General features: G+C 39.8%; 1 protein-coding gene and 1 pseudogene across 2 annotated transcripts in view; one reads left to right on the forward strand and one right to left on the reverse strand.

Moving 5' to 3' along the window:
• The window catches only part of dhrs7cb (dehydrogenase/reductase (SDR family) member 7Cb), a 107,425-nt gene extending 100,335 nt beyond the window's left edge, over positions 1 to 7,090 (reverse strand). The window contains exons 1-2 of one of the 2 annotated variants that reach the window (XM_033611537.2): positions 6,916 to 7,090; positions 3,206 to 3,362 (exon numbers count right to left, since the gene is read on the reverse strand). In XM_033611537.2, coding sequence (XP_033467428.2) covers positions 3,206 to 3,359 — 154 coding nt within the window. In that variant the 5' untranslated portion in view covers positions 3,360 to 3,362; positions 6,916 to 7,090. The remainder of the gene's footprint in view (positions 1 to 3,205; positions 3,363 to 6,915) is intronic. The other variant, XM_033611539.2, reaches the window with a different exon arrangement.
• A 5,372-nt stretch (positions 7,091 to 12,462) lies between these two features.
• On the forward strand, positions 12,463 to 13,466 carry LOC144459461 (uncharacterized; annotated as a pseudogene).
• The last annotated feature ends 984 nt before the right edge of the window (positions 13,467 to 14,450 follow it).

Consider the following 14,450-nt stretch of genomic DNA (forward strand, 5'->3'; position numbering starts at 1 on the left):
TAAAATAAACTTAAAGGACTGCGTTCTTTCACCTGTGTAATATTGCAATAATCTTGCATATCCTGGATTACTGCAATTCCTTACTATCAGGTTACTGAGGCAAATCTCTAAAGACTCTCCAGCTGATCCAGAATGCAGCATACATATACATATATATATATGTGTGTGTGTGTGTGTGTACATATATATATATATATATATATATATATATATATATATATATGTACAGTACAGGCCAAAAGTTTGGACACACCTTCTCATTCAATGCGTTTTCTTTATTTTCATGACTATTTACATTGTAGATTCTCACTGAAGGCATCAAAACTATGAATGAACACATGTGGAGTTATGTACTTAACAAAAAAAGGTGAAATAACTGAAAACATGTTTAAATGGTTTCCACTTCACAGATGTGCCTTATCAGGGTTAAATAGTGGAATTTCTTGCTTTATCAATGGGGTTGGGACCACCAGTTGTGTTGTGCAGAAGTCAGGTTAATACACAGCCGACAGCCTTATTGGACAATTGTTAAAATTCATATTATGGCAAGAACCAATCAGCTAACTAAAGAAAAACCAGTGGCCATCATTACTTTAAGAAATGAAGGTCAGTCTGTCCGGAAAATTGCAAAAACTTTAAATGTGTCCCCAAGTGGAGTCGCAAAAACCATCAAGCGCTACAATGAAACTGGCACACATGAGGACCGACCCAGGAAAGGAAGACCAAGAGTCACCTCTGCTTCTGAGGATAAGTTCATCCGAGTCACCAGCCTCAGAAATCGCAAGTTAACAGCAGCTCAGATCAGAGACCAGATGAATGCCACACAGAGTTCTAGCAGCAGACCCATCTCTAGAACAACTGTTAAGAGGAGACTGCGCGAATCAGGCCTTCATGGTCAAATAGCTGCTAGGAAACCACTGCTAAGGAGAGGCAACAAGCAAAAGAGATTTGTTTGGGCCAAGAAACACAAGGAATGGACATTAGACCAGTGGAAATCTGTGCTTTGGTCTGATGAGTCCAAATTTGAGATCTTTGGTTCCAACCGCCGTGTCTTTGTGAGACGCAGAAAAGGTGAACAGATGGATTCCACATGCCTGGTTCCCACTGTGAAGCATGGAGGAGGAGGTGTGATGGTGTGGGGGTGTTTTGCTGGTGACACTGTTGGGGATTTATTCAAAATTGAAGGCACACTGAACCAGCATGGCTACCACAGCATCCTGCAGCGACATGCCATCCCATCCGGTTTGCGTTTAGTTGGACGATCATTTATTTTTCAACAGGACAATGACCCCAAACACACCTCCAGGCTGTGTAAGGGCTATTTGACCAAGAAGGAGAGTGATGGAGTGCTGCGGCAGATGACCTGGCCTCCACAGTCACCGGACCTGAACCCAATCGAGATGGTTTGGGGTGAGCTGGACCGCAGAGTGAAGGCAAAGGGGCCAACAAGTGCTAAACACCTCTGGGAACTCCTTCAAGACTGTTGGAAAACCATTTCAGGTGACTACCTCTTGAAGCTCATTGAGAGAATGCCAAGAGTGTGCAAAGCAGTAATCAGAGCAAAGGGTGGCTATTTTGAAGAAGCTAGAATATAAAACATGTTTTCAGTTATTTCACCTTTTTTTGTTAAGTACATAACGCCACATGTGTTCATTCATAGTTTTGATGCCTTCAGTGAGAATCTACAATGTAAATAGTCATGAAAATAAAGAAAACGCATTGAATGAGAAGGTGTGTCCAAACTTTTGGCCTGTACTGTATATATATATATATATATATGTATATATATATATATTTTATACATTATATATTACAATTAGTCGAAATATTATCAAAATTGCAATATCGCCAAGTGCAATATCCCAATCACAGGAGCTGAAAATTTTTGAGAGAGCAAAGTGTCACAACAATAAATAAATCATCGTGGTGCCACAGAGATGCCAGCCTATAAATAACATTTCAGATGTAAGAGAACATGTTTGTTTGATACAGACCCCAGCAAAAATCCCAAAATCATAATTTTATTTTTTTCAGTTAAAATGAAAATTATTATTCCAGCTAAAGTTGAAACTCAAATCACAATATGTCAAAATACTCACAATATGAATTTTTTTTTGTTCACATATTGTGCAGCCTAGCCTCATTTCTCTGTACAGTGAGTTAGAATAGCAACATATTTCAATATTTTTCACATCTAAACATCATGATAAATCTATAGCTGTTTGGGGCCCAGGTGTATTGCTCACGACCCGAGGTAGCACAGTGCCAAGAGTGAAGTTGTTTGTATGAGCGGTTCTCAAGAAAGCTACAAGCAACAACACTGCAGAATAAGCAGTCGGCCGTTTCAAACAGACATGTCTGAAACAGGCAGTGTACTATTTGCTATAAATGCAATGCAGTTCAAAGCAACATATTTTAAATTGAGGTGGTCTCCATTACTGTTCGTGGTTGTGGCTACCATAATCATCAAATCACACAATTAAGCACAAGTAAGTCTAATTTCACATGAACTGTGAGATTTCATGTTCCATGTTTCAAATCATTATTTTAACCCAAATCTTCACTGTTCCCCAACCCTAACCAAGTGTCTTTTGTGCCTAAATGTAACCACACCTTAACCACAGCGTTATCACACCGTAAAGCCCAGTTCAGATTAAAGATTCACAACAAGACAAAACCATTTTAGAACCTTGCAGAGAAACATTGTAGCGATGTGAACTGGCTGGTCTGAGCTTGACTCAAGTTGGCTGATGGTGTCACCTGCAACTCAGCTGGTCAAATCGCCAGTGGCTGGTTTTAGAACGTAAAGTATGTCACCTGTTTCAACAGCCAATCGGCTTGTAGTGACGTCAACTGGTCAAGTCAAAATGACCGCAGATGGCCTGTTTGCTTGCTGCGGCAGGTGCTCTGTCTCAGCTGAGCCCTCTGTTTCTGTCCTCATGGTGTGCTGGTGTCGGATGGTGGGTCTGCTGCTGCTCGCTGTATGTGTTTAGGGCTTTAACCCTTAAACAGCCAGACAGTAATATTTTGAAGTGGCTCATGAGAGTCTCGCAAACCAGGATTACCATCTAGCCATGACCGATCAGAATAATTGTTCCTCTAAGGAAAGGAAAGGAAGTCTTAGGAAATTTCATGGAATTCACCTTTGATATATCTTGCTGACAGACAGAGTGAAAACCAAACTTAGTAATAAAAGTAAGGTTACCAGTTCCCACCCCAGACACAGCATCAGTGATCACCACCACTTTGTTCCGCACCAAGGACTTGGACATGAACTGCATGACCTCATTGTAGATGTAGTACACTCCCGCTGCTACGATAATCAGCAGGGGCAACACCATCACAGAGGGCAGGGCCATGTTCTGTAGAGGAGAGGGCACAGGATCAGTGCAGGCAACAGCTAATAACACATTTTTATACATTTTATATATAGAGTGCTTTTCAAGATACTCAAAGACATTTTACATTGGTCAAAAACAATCACAAGATAGACTACAATAAAATACACACAACATCATTCACACAATAAAGGCTGTTAAACACCTGCAGACCTAATGAACTACATTAGCGGAGTCAGCAGTCTGTGCTGACTGTACAGTTTGGATCAGGTTTTAGGTCTCCTAAGGTATGGCTCATTTGTGGTGTAAACTAATACAGTGTCAATGACAAAAAGTACATGCAGAGCACATCTCACTTATCTGAGAGCTTAGAATGCATTCGCTAAATTCTTGTCTTTATCACTCCTTTATGTGTGGTATTGATTCAGTCATGGGAACCAATAGTGGACGATTTTTTTCATGTTTTTGTTTTCATCGGGTCCATGTCATTGGTTCGACAGCCCATTGGTTCGACATCCCATTAGTCCGACTGTCCGCGGTGCTGAACAGCTCGCGGCGGGCGTATGGTGCGCCGCCACCGGCTTGAGGCGGAGCAGGCTCACGGCTTATGTGTTTGTCACTTTCTTTTTCATTTTAACCCACACCATGATCTTTTCCTGACCCTAACCAAGTGTTTTTTGTGCCTAAACCTAACCAGACCTTAACCACAGGGCATCATGATGATTTCGGAACGGACTTAGGAACAATGAGTTTAATATGGTCGGAACAATGGGCTGTCGAACCAATGCGCAGTTCCCGTTTTCATCAGGACTTAACTTATCAGTGTACTTCAGGAAAACAGTAATTGTTCCTAATGATTTGTCAGAAGCAATCATGTGTGTGAGACTGTGACCTTCCTAGATCTGTTTTTGCAATAGAAAAGAAGTAAACCTTGGGCTAGAAAACAATACTGTTCAATCTCTCCATCAGTTGTCTCTTTATCTCCAACAAGAGGAGGGAAATCTGAGTAAATATACATGTTTAATCAATGGAACTAATGGATTTGTATTTAAAGCAGTAGTTCGACATTTTGGGAAATAAACTTATTTGTTTTCTTGAGACTTGAGGATTGTCTTTTGCTGGACATATTTTCCCCACAAATACAACATGTTAATGTTTTTAGCACAAGCCTATGGCATTTTACATTGTATAAATTAGCGTAGCGGATAGAAGAGATTTTCTTTACTCATATGAAGCCAGGAACAACAGCAACATTTAACAAAGGTAGCGTTACAAAATCCCTCTCCATTATAACTCAAAACATTCACTGACAAAACAATTGACTCATACTAAACACATTTTCCAAATAGATACAACATGCTAACGTTATTGGCACAAGCCTAGGGCATTTTACATTGAAGGCTATAAATTAGCATAGCAGCTAGCAGAGATTTCCTCTACTCATATGAAGCCAGATTAAATCAAACACAAAGCCTTAAAATGCCATTTTGTGGGAGCTTTATTGTTTTCACAATTTTTTGTTTCTTAAATGGGAAATAAAAGTAAATAAATGCTTTGTTTCCACTGAGGGAAATGGTTACAAAAATAGGCAGGAGGTCTGTGTCACCAGGACGTGAACTTAAATTTCTGCCGTCGAATCGACACAGGAGTATGAATCTCACTGAATGTTGTATTTGTGGGGAAAATTTGTCCAGCAAAAGAGTTTTTTGTCTGTGAGTCCTGTAAGTTATAGTGAAGCCGATTTTACTTGTAATTGAAACTGTCTCTATTAAGCCATGTTTATTGTGTGTTTTGGGTGTGTTTTGAATCAACTAAACTTTACAACACTTCAGAGAAACCCCACCGCTGTGGTTGTTTTGAACCTGTAATTGTAGAGTGACGCCGACAAACCACCGCGCAAGTATAAATCCTCACAACTGCGTAGGCCACGTGCATAGGCTCTGCATAGAGCTGACACACAAGTATGAATACACCTTTAGATGAGAAGACTGATGTTGATTTTCTCTTTTACAGTAACTCTTGGCAAGAGAGTGAATAACCACATAATGAACTATTAGTGTAAAGTTGACTGCGTATAACATGCTAAATCCAGATAAAGTACCTCGCCTAGAGTCATCTGTCCGTTCAATAGAGTGCTCTGGAGATGACGTTTTTCTGTAGGCCAACACAGAAGTTAGCGTCGCCCTGGTTCCCTTGTCAAAAGCTTATGGTATTTTTCCATTTGATTTTGGATTATTGAAGAACATAAGATCTGTGGCAAACAAACGTTTATCATAGTTACACGTTTTGTTCAGCAAGATAATCTTCATAAATGAACCCCTCTATTATGATTTGTGAAGCCTAAATGCAATCACCAGAGGTAAAAAGCTAACGTTAAACAAAGGTTATAACCAAATTACACCACAGTCGCATGTCTTCATGTCCCTACCACAACATGGCTGTACAGCTGTGATCAGCGTGATGACGTTCTGTAGTCTCATTTAGCCACTTGTTAGCAACCACCTTTTTTAAGACACATGAAAGCGTGTGTGTGTGTGTGTGTGTGTGTTTGGATGAAAAATAGAGGGTATGGGATTATTATATCCAATATGGAATAAAAATAAATATATAAATAAAGTAAAAATATTTAAAAAAGAAAAAGAAAAATGAAGATAGAAAAATATGTATCTGTATATCTATACATACATATATGTATGTATAGATATATATATATCTAAACTCATTAAAAAAAAAAATATTGACTTTGAGATGAGGGAACCTGGAGTGCTAAAACGCTAACTCATTTCTGGGTTTTAAGATAAAATAACATAAGATAAGATACACCTTTATTGATCCCACAATTGAGAAAAAACTTAAAACTTAAAAACTAGGCATGCAAAATAAAGTAAAAAAATACAAGAAACGGCGATAAATAATAATAATAATAATAATAATAATGAGAAGTGGATAATAATGAGCAGTAAATAAAAATGAGCAGTGGATTAAAGAGAGCATATCTAGTGCAAGTGATTGTATGTGCAAAAACAACAAACAGCAGACTCATTCCTGGGGCACTCTTTATCTCTAAAGATAGCCAACTTGTAGACCAGTATATCAGATCCATGCTGTGTCCATGTATTGCTTTAACTGTTATAAACTCTAGATTTCTGCTCTAAATATTTTAAGCCCCTTAAGGAAACTATTTTTGGTGGCCTTACTAACACACTTACCATGTAAAGGGAGTTTGAGGACAACGGCTAAAAATATTCTGGCCATACTGCTGCCACAGAATCCCTTGCACTATGTCACCACCAGGATATTGTCATAGGATACCCTAAGAGGGGCAACTGAAGTAATGGATAACCTAAACGGCCATGCATTAGTTGGGCAAACACATTAAGATAGCCCTAATCCACATTAAAACTAGCATTTCTGATTACCCTAGAGACCTGCTTCCCAGCTCAGCCCCATATATATGGTTACATGATTGGATCTCAGCGGGTTAGTCAGCTAGTCAGCTTGTGAGTGCACAGGTATAGCAACCATGCCCCCCCTCCAATAACACACCTGTAACCTGTGTTATTATTGGTTCACTTACAGCATGAACAGGGAGCTAATCCTTCAGCAGGTCTGGCTGTTGTTTTTTCCAGATTTAGTCAGGTACCAGAGGCCCTTCTCCCTCTCTATCTCTTGTCCATTCACACAGCCCTGCTCCTCTGTCTGTCTCTCTGTCTGTCTTTCTGTCTGTCCTGCTGCTGTCCACTGGAACCTGCTGCTTATAATAACCTCTGCTTCAGTCAGCCATTAATACACACATACTGCATGTGGTATCTGAATCATGCTCCCTTGTCGCCAAGATGAAGGGATGGATTACAAGTCAAAGTTTCAGTTGTGTCAGGGGCAAGTGTTTGCCTTGAACTGCTGTTTCAGTTAGTATGGTTTTCCAACTGATAAATGACTCTCTTATTCATAAAAAATAATAACTTGATCAAGGCACATACCTTCCAGAAGACATGTTTTCTTTAGAAAATGCCAAAAATAATATAATCATATAAAGTTTATATATATTATATAATGTCCTTGGACATATGCTGTGCGACTATTGTACAAAAAAAATATCCAAATCTGTACTTAAAGATAGTAAAATTTCATCAAAATTACTTCATTTTATGTCTCATTTAAAGACTGGCCAAAAATAAATAGTTTGCGCTAACTAAACAGCATGCATGGCAAGAGTGAAAAACTGAGGCTTTTTTCAAACACCAGCATTTCATCCTTAACTTTTCACTTTCAAATATCAAAGGGTAAGTTTTAAAAATATAATGACAAATTTATGGTGGAGGTATTTTCCACCAGTCACTCAGGGTGGCTGAAGTGAAAATATTTTTAGGTTGGGGGAGGGTCAAAAAACCAGAAGTCACACCCCAGCCACTCCCCTCCTCTGACAAGTAAAGAACAGTTCCTGAGGTTATCTACTCAAGCCTCACAAAAGCTCAATAGAGCTCGTAAGTCACGCCCCTTCCGGTAGACCCCCATCGGACCTCTAGGCTCGGAAAATATGAATGAGAGTCAGTGGAGAGAAAATAATTATTTTCTGGTCCCAGTCATTAAATGCCTTGGATTACACAAATGTTTTGTGTGGGTCTAAATAATATTTTTTCATGTTAAGAGTTTGACAGTTTATTGTATGATTTTTCAGTTAAAGGCTGTGGAAACAACTTAATGAGAAAGACTACATGTCGCCTATGTAACATCACGTCATCACACTTTCCCTCCACTTCTCATAATACTCACCAAAACCTTGTAACGCTGCTCTCGTCTACTGGTGTGGACAACGCCGACCATCTCCCCACTGGCATAGCTGAAACTTTCTACATGTCCAGACTTGTAGTGGTTTTTGCCACGCTTAAGACTTTTGTCATCTCCTTGGAAGAAGGCGGTGAAGTGTACCAGAGACACAGCCATGTTCCGAGTGCAAGTGGTAACATATATCATACGTGTCCAGAGCAGCGAAGAGCTGTAGTCCACAAAGTGCTCTCACACAAAACCTAACAGTATCAAACTTCTTCCCGCTAAATTGTAGCCTTCTTTGCACGAAAAAATACATTAAAAATTCACAAACAACATATGTGAAATTCATGGCACAATTTAAACGGGACCAGAAAATAATTTTCATCTATCCATTGAAATACATTATGAGAAATCGATTTTTAAGGTCCCATGTACCAGAAACGGAAACATGCAACTTACGAGCTCAATAGGTGTTTCTCAATGTCAAGGACGGATCCTCAAACGGCTGAATTTAAAGGACGCCACGTCATCGACCCCCGCCGAAGGACTGTTCCAATGTGAAGGATCCTTCCAAGTTTCGAAGGATGCATGTGTGGATCCTCCGCAGGTATAAAATCCCCACAATGCTTTGCACAGTAAACAATTTGCTGGAAGTGAAGGCTGGGCCTCGTCAATGAAACCTGCGGCAGCGGAGCTTGGCAGGATTTATGCTGCGTTCGTTTTGTACTTGGAGGTCAGAAGTCGGAAGTGGGAATGACGTCACCTCCGAGTTGACAACAGTTTTTGCGTTCTAGTTGACGACGGTGGACAAGTCAGAAAAAAACATGGACGCCCACAAGAAAGCCTTTGTTTCCCTTGCACTTTCGGAGTTTCAAAACCATCATGCACTCCAACTGATGAAAGCCGCAGATGAGGCTGACCTAATGTAAAACAAATAAGATAAAATTGCTATAAACAGTACTTTAGCAGAGTGTTTACTCTATGGTTTACTCACTATGTATGTTACAGACAGCCATCTTGAATTCGTAAGTCGGGGTTGATGCGGTTGCTCCGAGTTTCCGAGAACCCAACCTCAGGGTGCGTTCAAGTTTAAACTTCCGACTGGGAACTGGGAATTTTCGACCTCTGAGTACAAAACGAACGCACCATTAGATTAGTATGTAATTTATTTGGACTAATGTCTCCATGAGTTTTTATCATCCAAGCGTGAAAAAAATATTGACAGAAACCTCATAATTAACACTTTTCAATGTGTCCACTGCCGAATAATGAGATTTTTTGAAATAACATGATTTAGATAAAACATCAAAGTTTTAAATGAATCATTCAGCATAGATGGAGCGCTGAGTGTCCCCCTCCCCTCCTCCCCCCACTATTCACATGATAACCACATGATAACTGCTCTCACTCTTATGGAAGCCCATTTCCGCCACTTGATGGAAAAAAATAAGATCTAATAACTCAAAATAATGAGATACTAAGTCAAAAATAATGACTTGCTAAGTCAAAATAATGAGATACTAAGTCAAAATAATGAGGTGAATGAGTACAGTTACAGCCTTCGACAATCCATACTCTTCATCTCTCAGTCATGATGGATAAGATCATTGAGGGATACTAACTCAAAACAATGAGGTAATAACTAATTTGATTGGACGAGAAGCATTCCGTGAGTGCTGATATAGAGTATAACATCACTGGGACTTGTAACAGTAAAATCACTCCGCTCACAGGTGTTATACATATAAACACAACCGTTAATTAACCAACTGTCACACTCGCTACAATGACGCAAACTGACACTATAGCGTTACACCAAGAAGATGGATATTTTCCCCAAAATTACATTTGAATTAAATTATGAGTGGTCATCAGGAGAGGACGAGGAAAAGGAAAGCCAGGACTCGTCTGTGCAGATCTCCAGGTGTGTTTGTGTAACATCAGCCGACCTCGACAAACTGGAGAGGAGCAACAATTAAGCGAACACGGTCAGGAATTATCAATGATCATCTGATGAGGTACTGATGAGGATGAGGGATAGTGGAAGCTGAATCCAGCCGTGCCAACATCCAGGTTTGCCAACGTTTCATCAGCCGAACAGGGCGAAGTTACACAGTTGCAGATCAATGTAAATACAAAGTAGCTTGTGAGTTCCTGGCACGTGTGCTGCGTTGCCTGGCAGCAGACCAGGGGAACTGTTTTTTCTCCGCGGAGCTACATAACATACTTAAATAATTTATTTTATCACCTTTTGTTAGCATTTCGTTACTCAGCATTGCTGTTTAAGCTGTTGTTGAACTGTTGTATAAAAGCAATATCACAATTGAAACAATAAAATCACTCATGTTTATGCTCTGAGTCTCCGTTGCTATGGTTACAAACTAGCGGTTGACCCAGCGCAATAATTTAGGACCTGTCATCAGGCACGGATACCCTGCAGCCAATCAGAATTGAGTATTCACCCAGACCATGGTACAAACAGAGTTTTGGGTAGCCGATGTGTGCAATGCAGTGCCAACGCATAGCTCCAGTGCTTAAATAGCCTAGGCCAAAGTTAGAAGTGCTACACTACCAGAAGGACTCAGCAGCCACGCCTCGTGTCTCCATACGGTATTCAGAAATTTGTTATATTGTAATCACAGGGTAAACAAGGCGTAACCTTATTTATGTGCTTGCGGTGCAATATCACTATAGTAGAGAGCTATGATCTAGCGCAACATCTTTTGGGACTCGGACCTAAAGACGGGTTGTGATGCACAAATCATGGTGTTATCAACAGTCATTTCGCCCCTTAATGTCAATTGCTAAGCTGCCAATTTGTGAGTGAAGTGGTTTGTGACTAAAGATGCGTCTCGCCCTCTTTTCATGTTTAGGTGATTATTGCTAACGTTTGCAAAATAGACTGAACTGGCATGAGCCAATTAAGTATTTGATTATTTACATTGATAAGGGAAAGTGATTCATTTAAAACAATAGCCTAGCATACCAACAGTAGACTTACATCTTACTTCAGTAGTTTGTACAATATATGATTTCATTTTTAATTGTTGACATGTGAGATAATGTGAGATAATAAACCAAATTATTAAGGTGACACCTAAGTTAAGCAAAGCCTCATGTTAAATTATAATATGCATAAAAGTTACAATGTAAAATCATTGCTCATCTGTTGCCCAAGACTTTTGTTAAATGTATGAATGATTATAGCCCACTATAGCCTTCCTTGTAATGTATATGCCTACTTACAGGATGGATGACCTAAGTGACTTCTTAAGACAGAGAAATATTCCTGAGAGGCCCTGGACCAAGAGAAGGTAGGCTACTTGACTGTAAAAGCACAATATTTCATTCAAACAACTGTAGGCCCACTTTTCATGGTCATTTCCTGACTATCGGCTTTCTTGCTGTTTCCTGAAACTCAACATACCTAAATGTTATCAGTAGCCTAATGATTAGGTCATCTAATCAGGATTGATTTTTTTTAAACAACTGCATTTTCCATATTTAGACTGATGCTACCACCATATTGCTGATGACAGATGAAGACTTGAAGACTTATTTGCCATCTTATTGGGATCGCCTTGCATTATTTGTATTTTGTAGGAGGAAGGAAAACAGACAAGCGCTTGAAAAACAAATTGTCCCAAAGAAAAGCTTGTGATGGAGGCAGCAGCACAAACCAAGGAGAACAATTCCAGCCAAGTCAGAAAAAATGCTGTGAAGACAATGAGAAAAATAGAAATAGGATGGATGCACTATGATGATGAAAAAGAGGCTTTCAAGCAAGTGAGAGCCAAGCGAGGAGGGGGAGCTAGAAAGCTTGAAATTTCAAAGGATGCTCAGAAAAGGGATGTGATACAGGAGCTGACCTGACCTGACCTGTTCTTTCCAAATGGGAGCAATAGTCTGGGGTCCTTAACAGATTTTTAGTTAGATATCAAAAATTATCAAGAGATTACACTTGATGAGGTGATGACAGTTGGGCAAGTGTACCAGGACACAAAACTTCCTCTTCTCAGGTTTTATCAGACCACACAAAAAAACAAAAACAATGACAGACCACACAGTCACAGCCCAGATTTGGCTTCATCTTTGGAAAGGCAGGAGAGTGCTCAGTCCTCCACTTCACTTGTAAATGTTGCTACCCCCATCATCAGCTACATTTGAAACAGTCAGCCCTGAAGTGCTATTTGTTGGAAGTAATGCAAGTGATGACAATTTTGAGTTTGCAGTGTATGCCACAGAGGACAGCAGGGAGGATGTTTTTGAGAGCAGCAACATTGTTTTTGTAGGAAGCTTTTCTGAAAATGAACCACAGATTTTGGATGATACATTGCCTATTTCACCACAAGCCATGCCATCTAGTGAGAGAGTGAAGTAAATATTGGTTGTTCACAGAGGACAGGTATTGCCAGAGCTCATTGCTCATTTCAGTGATGATGGACTTAAAGAGGCCGACATTAAAATCCAGCTTGTACTGCCAGATGGAAAACCTGAGAAGGCATATGATGATGGTGGAGTTGTGAGAGACTGTCTCTCAGAATTCTGGACTGAATTTTACGACCAGTGCACAGTGGGAAATACTTTCAAAGTACCTTTCCTAAGACATGATTTTGGACAGCAGCAGTGGGAGAGTGTTGGTCGAATAATTGCTTTTGGATGGGAGAGAGAGAAATATCTTCCTGTGAAGATAGCACCTGTCATACTAGAGCAAGCTACTTTGGGATATGTGAAGAGTGATTTAGTGGAGAACTTCCTTAAATACATGTCTGAATCTGAGCGTGCAGTATTTGAATCATAGTGATCAGAATTTTGACGCTGTTGATCAGGAAGAATTGATTGAAATCCTCGATAACCACAGCTGCAGAAGGATACCAACAGCCAGCAATGTCAATGAAATCCTCGAAGAGCTTGCCCACAAAACACTTGTCCAAGAGCCAGCCTATGTAATCGAGCAATGGGCAAAAATACTCAGCATGGCCAGGCACAATCTTCAGGATCTCAGCACAGTGTACGAAACACTGCAACCAACTGTGAGAAAGGTTTTGAAGTCCCTCACCTTCCCAGAGGCAATGGATGTCCACCAGGACAATTCAAAAGTACCTCACTGCATACTTGAGGAATTCTGATATGCAGCATCTGTGTTTGTTCCTCAGGTTCTGCACAGGTTCAGATCTGTTCTTGGGGAAGAATATCATTGTTAACTTCACCCAGATTCAAGGTTTCCAGAAAAGACCTGTGGCCCATACATGTGGCTGTGTGCTGGAGCTGTCAATCCATTATGATAGCTACCCTGACTTCAGCTATGAAATGAACAAGGTGTTGAACTCCAATGTGTGGGTAACGGACATAATCTAACTCAATCAAGAGAGTATGTGTGTGTTTATGATTCATACACAATTTTGATAGAAAATCTTCTTTTCCTGATGTCAGTGACCATGTGTCCATTTGTAAAACCTTACATAATATTGAAATAGTTGAACAGGTACATTAAAATGACACATTTCTTGTTGTGACCAGGTCATTTGTTAAGAATAATACCATATGACATAATAGCATCACAGTAGTGAAGATCAAGAACGGCAACCATGTTCATTTGACCATTGTTAGTTGGCACTTTTGAGTAAAGAATCTGTCTGTCTATCAGGGTCCATGCAAAAATGTTTTTATTTTTTCTTCTTTTTAGTTTTGTTTTTGAACTATTTGACAATGCTTTTTTGTTAAGTCACTTATGAAGTAATATTTGGCTGTCTTCAATGACAATTAAGTTTTAGGCTAAAACGTGTTTTTGTGCAAACACATTCCTCAAGTAAACATACAGTAGTCTTGGTGCAAGTCTTTAATAATGTTCATAATAAATAGCAATTCTGTTGCTTGTCTTATCTTATGAGCAATCTGTTAAAGAATGTTCAACTGTCTTTTTTGATGTGACCATGTTGTTGTATTTGTCACAATTACAATTGTTATCCTGCACTGTGTAGTCATGTTATTTCATTAACAATATATTTTTGGGCATTTTGCCTTTAATGGACAGGATAGGTAAGTGTGAAGGGGGGAGAGAGAGAAGGGGGGATGACATGCAGCAAAGGGCCACAGGCTGGATTCGAACCCGGGCCGCTGCGGCAACAGCCTTGTACATGGGGCGCCTGCTCTACCACTAAGCCACCGACGCCCCTTTCATTAACAATATTAAGAAAAATGTTGTAGCTACTGTACTGTTACCGAGGATGGAACACACACTTCATGAAATGCATACAGACAGCGCTTAACCTGTAAATCAAGAGGTTAAAGAGGCTGCTTTTCTGGTGTGTCAGAAGGAGAGAAAAAATCACATGGCACATC

This window comes from Epinephelus lanceolatus, chromosome 21 (assembly GCF_041903045.1).
Source record: "Epinephelus lanceolatus isolate andai-2023 chromosome 21, ASM4190304v1, whole genome shotgun sequence".
In the NCBI taxonomy this organism is placed as follows: domain Eukaryota; kingdom Metazoa; phylum Chordata; class Actinopteri; order Perciformes; family Serranidae; genus Epinephelus; species Epinephelus lanceolatus.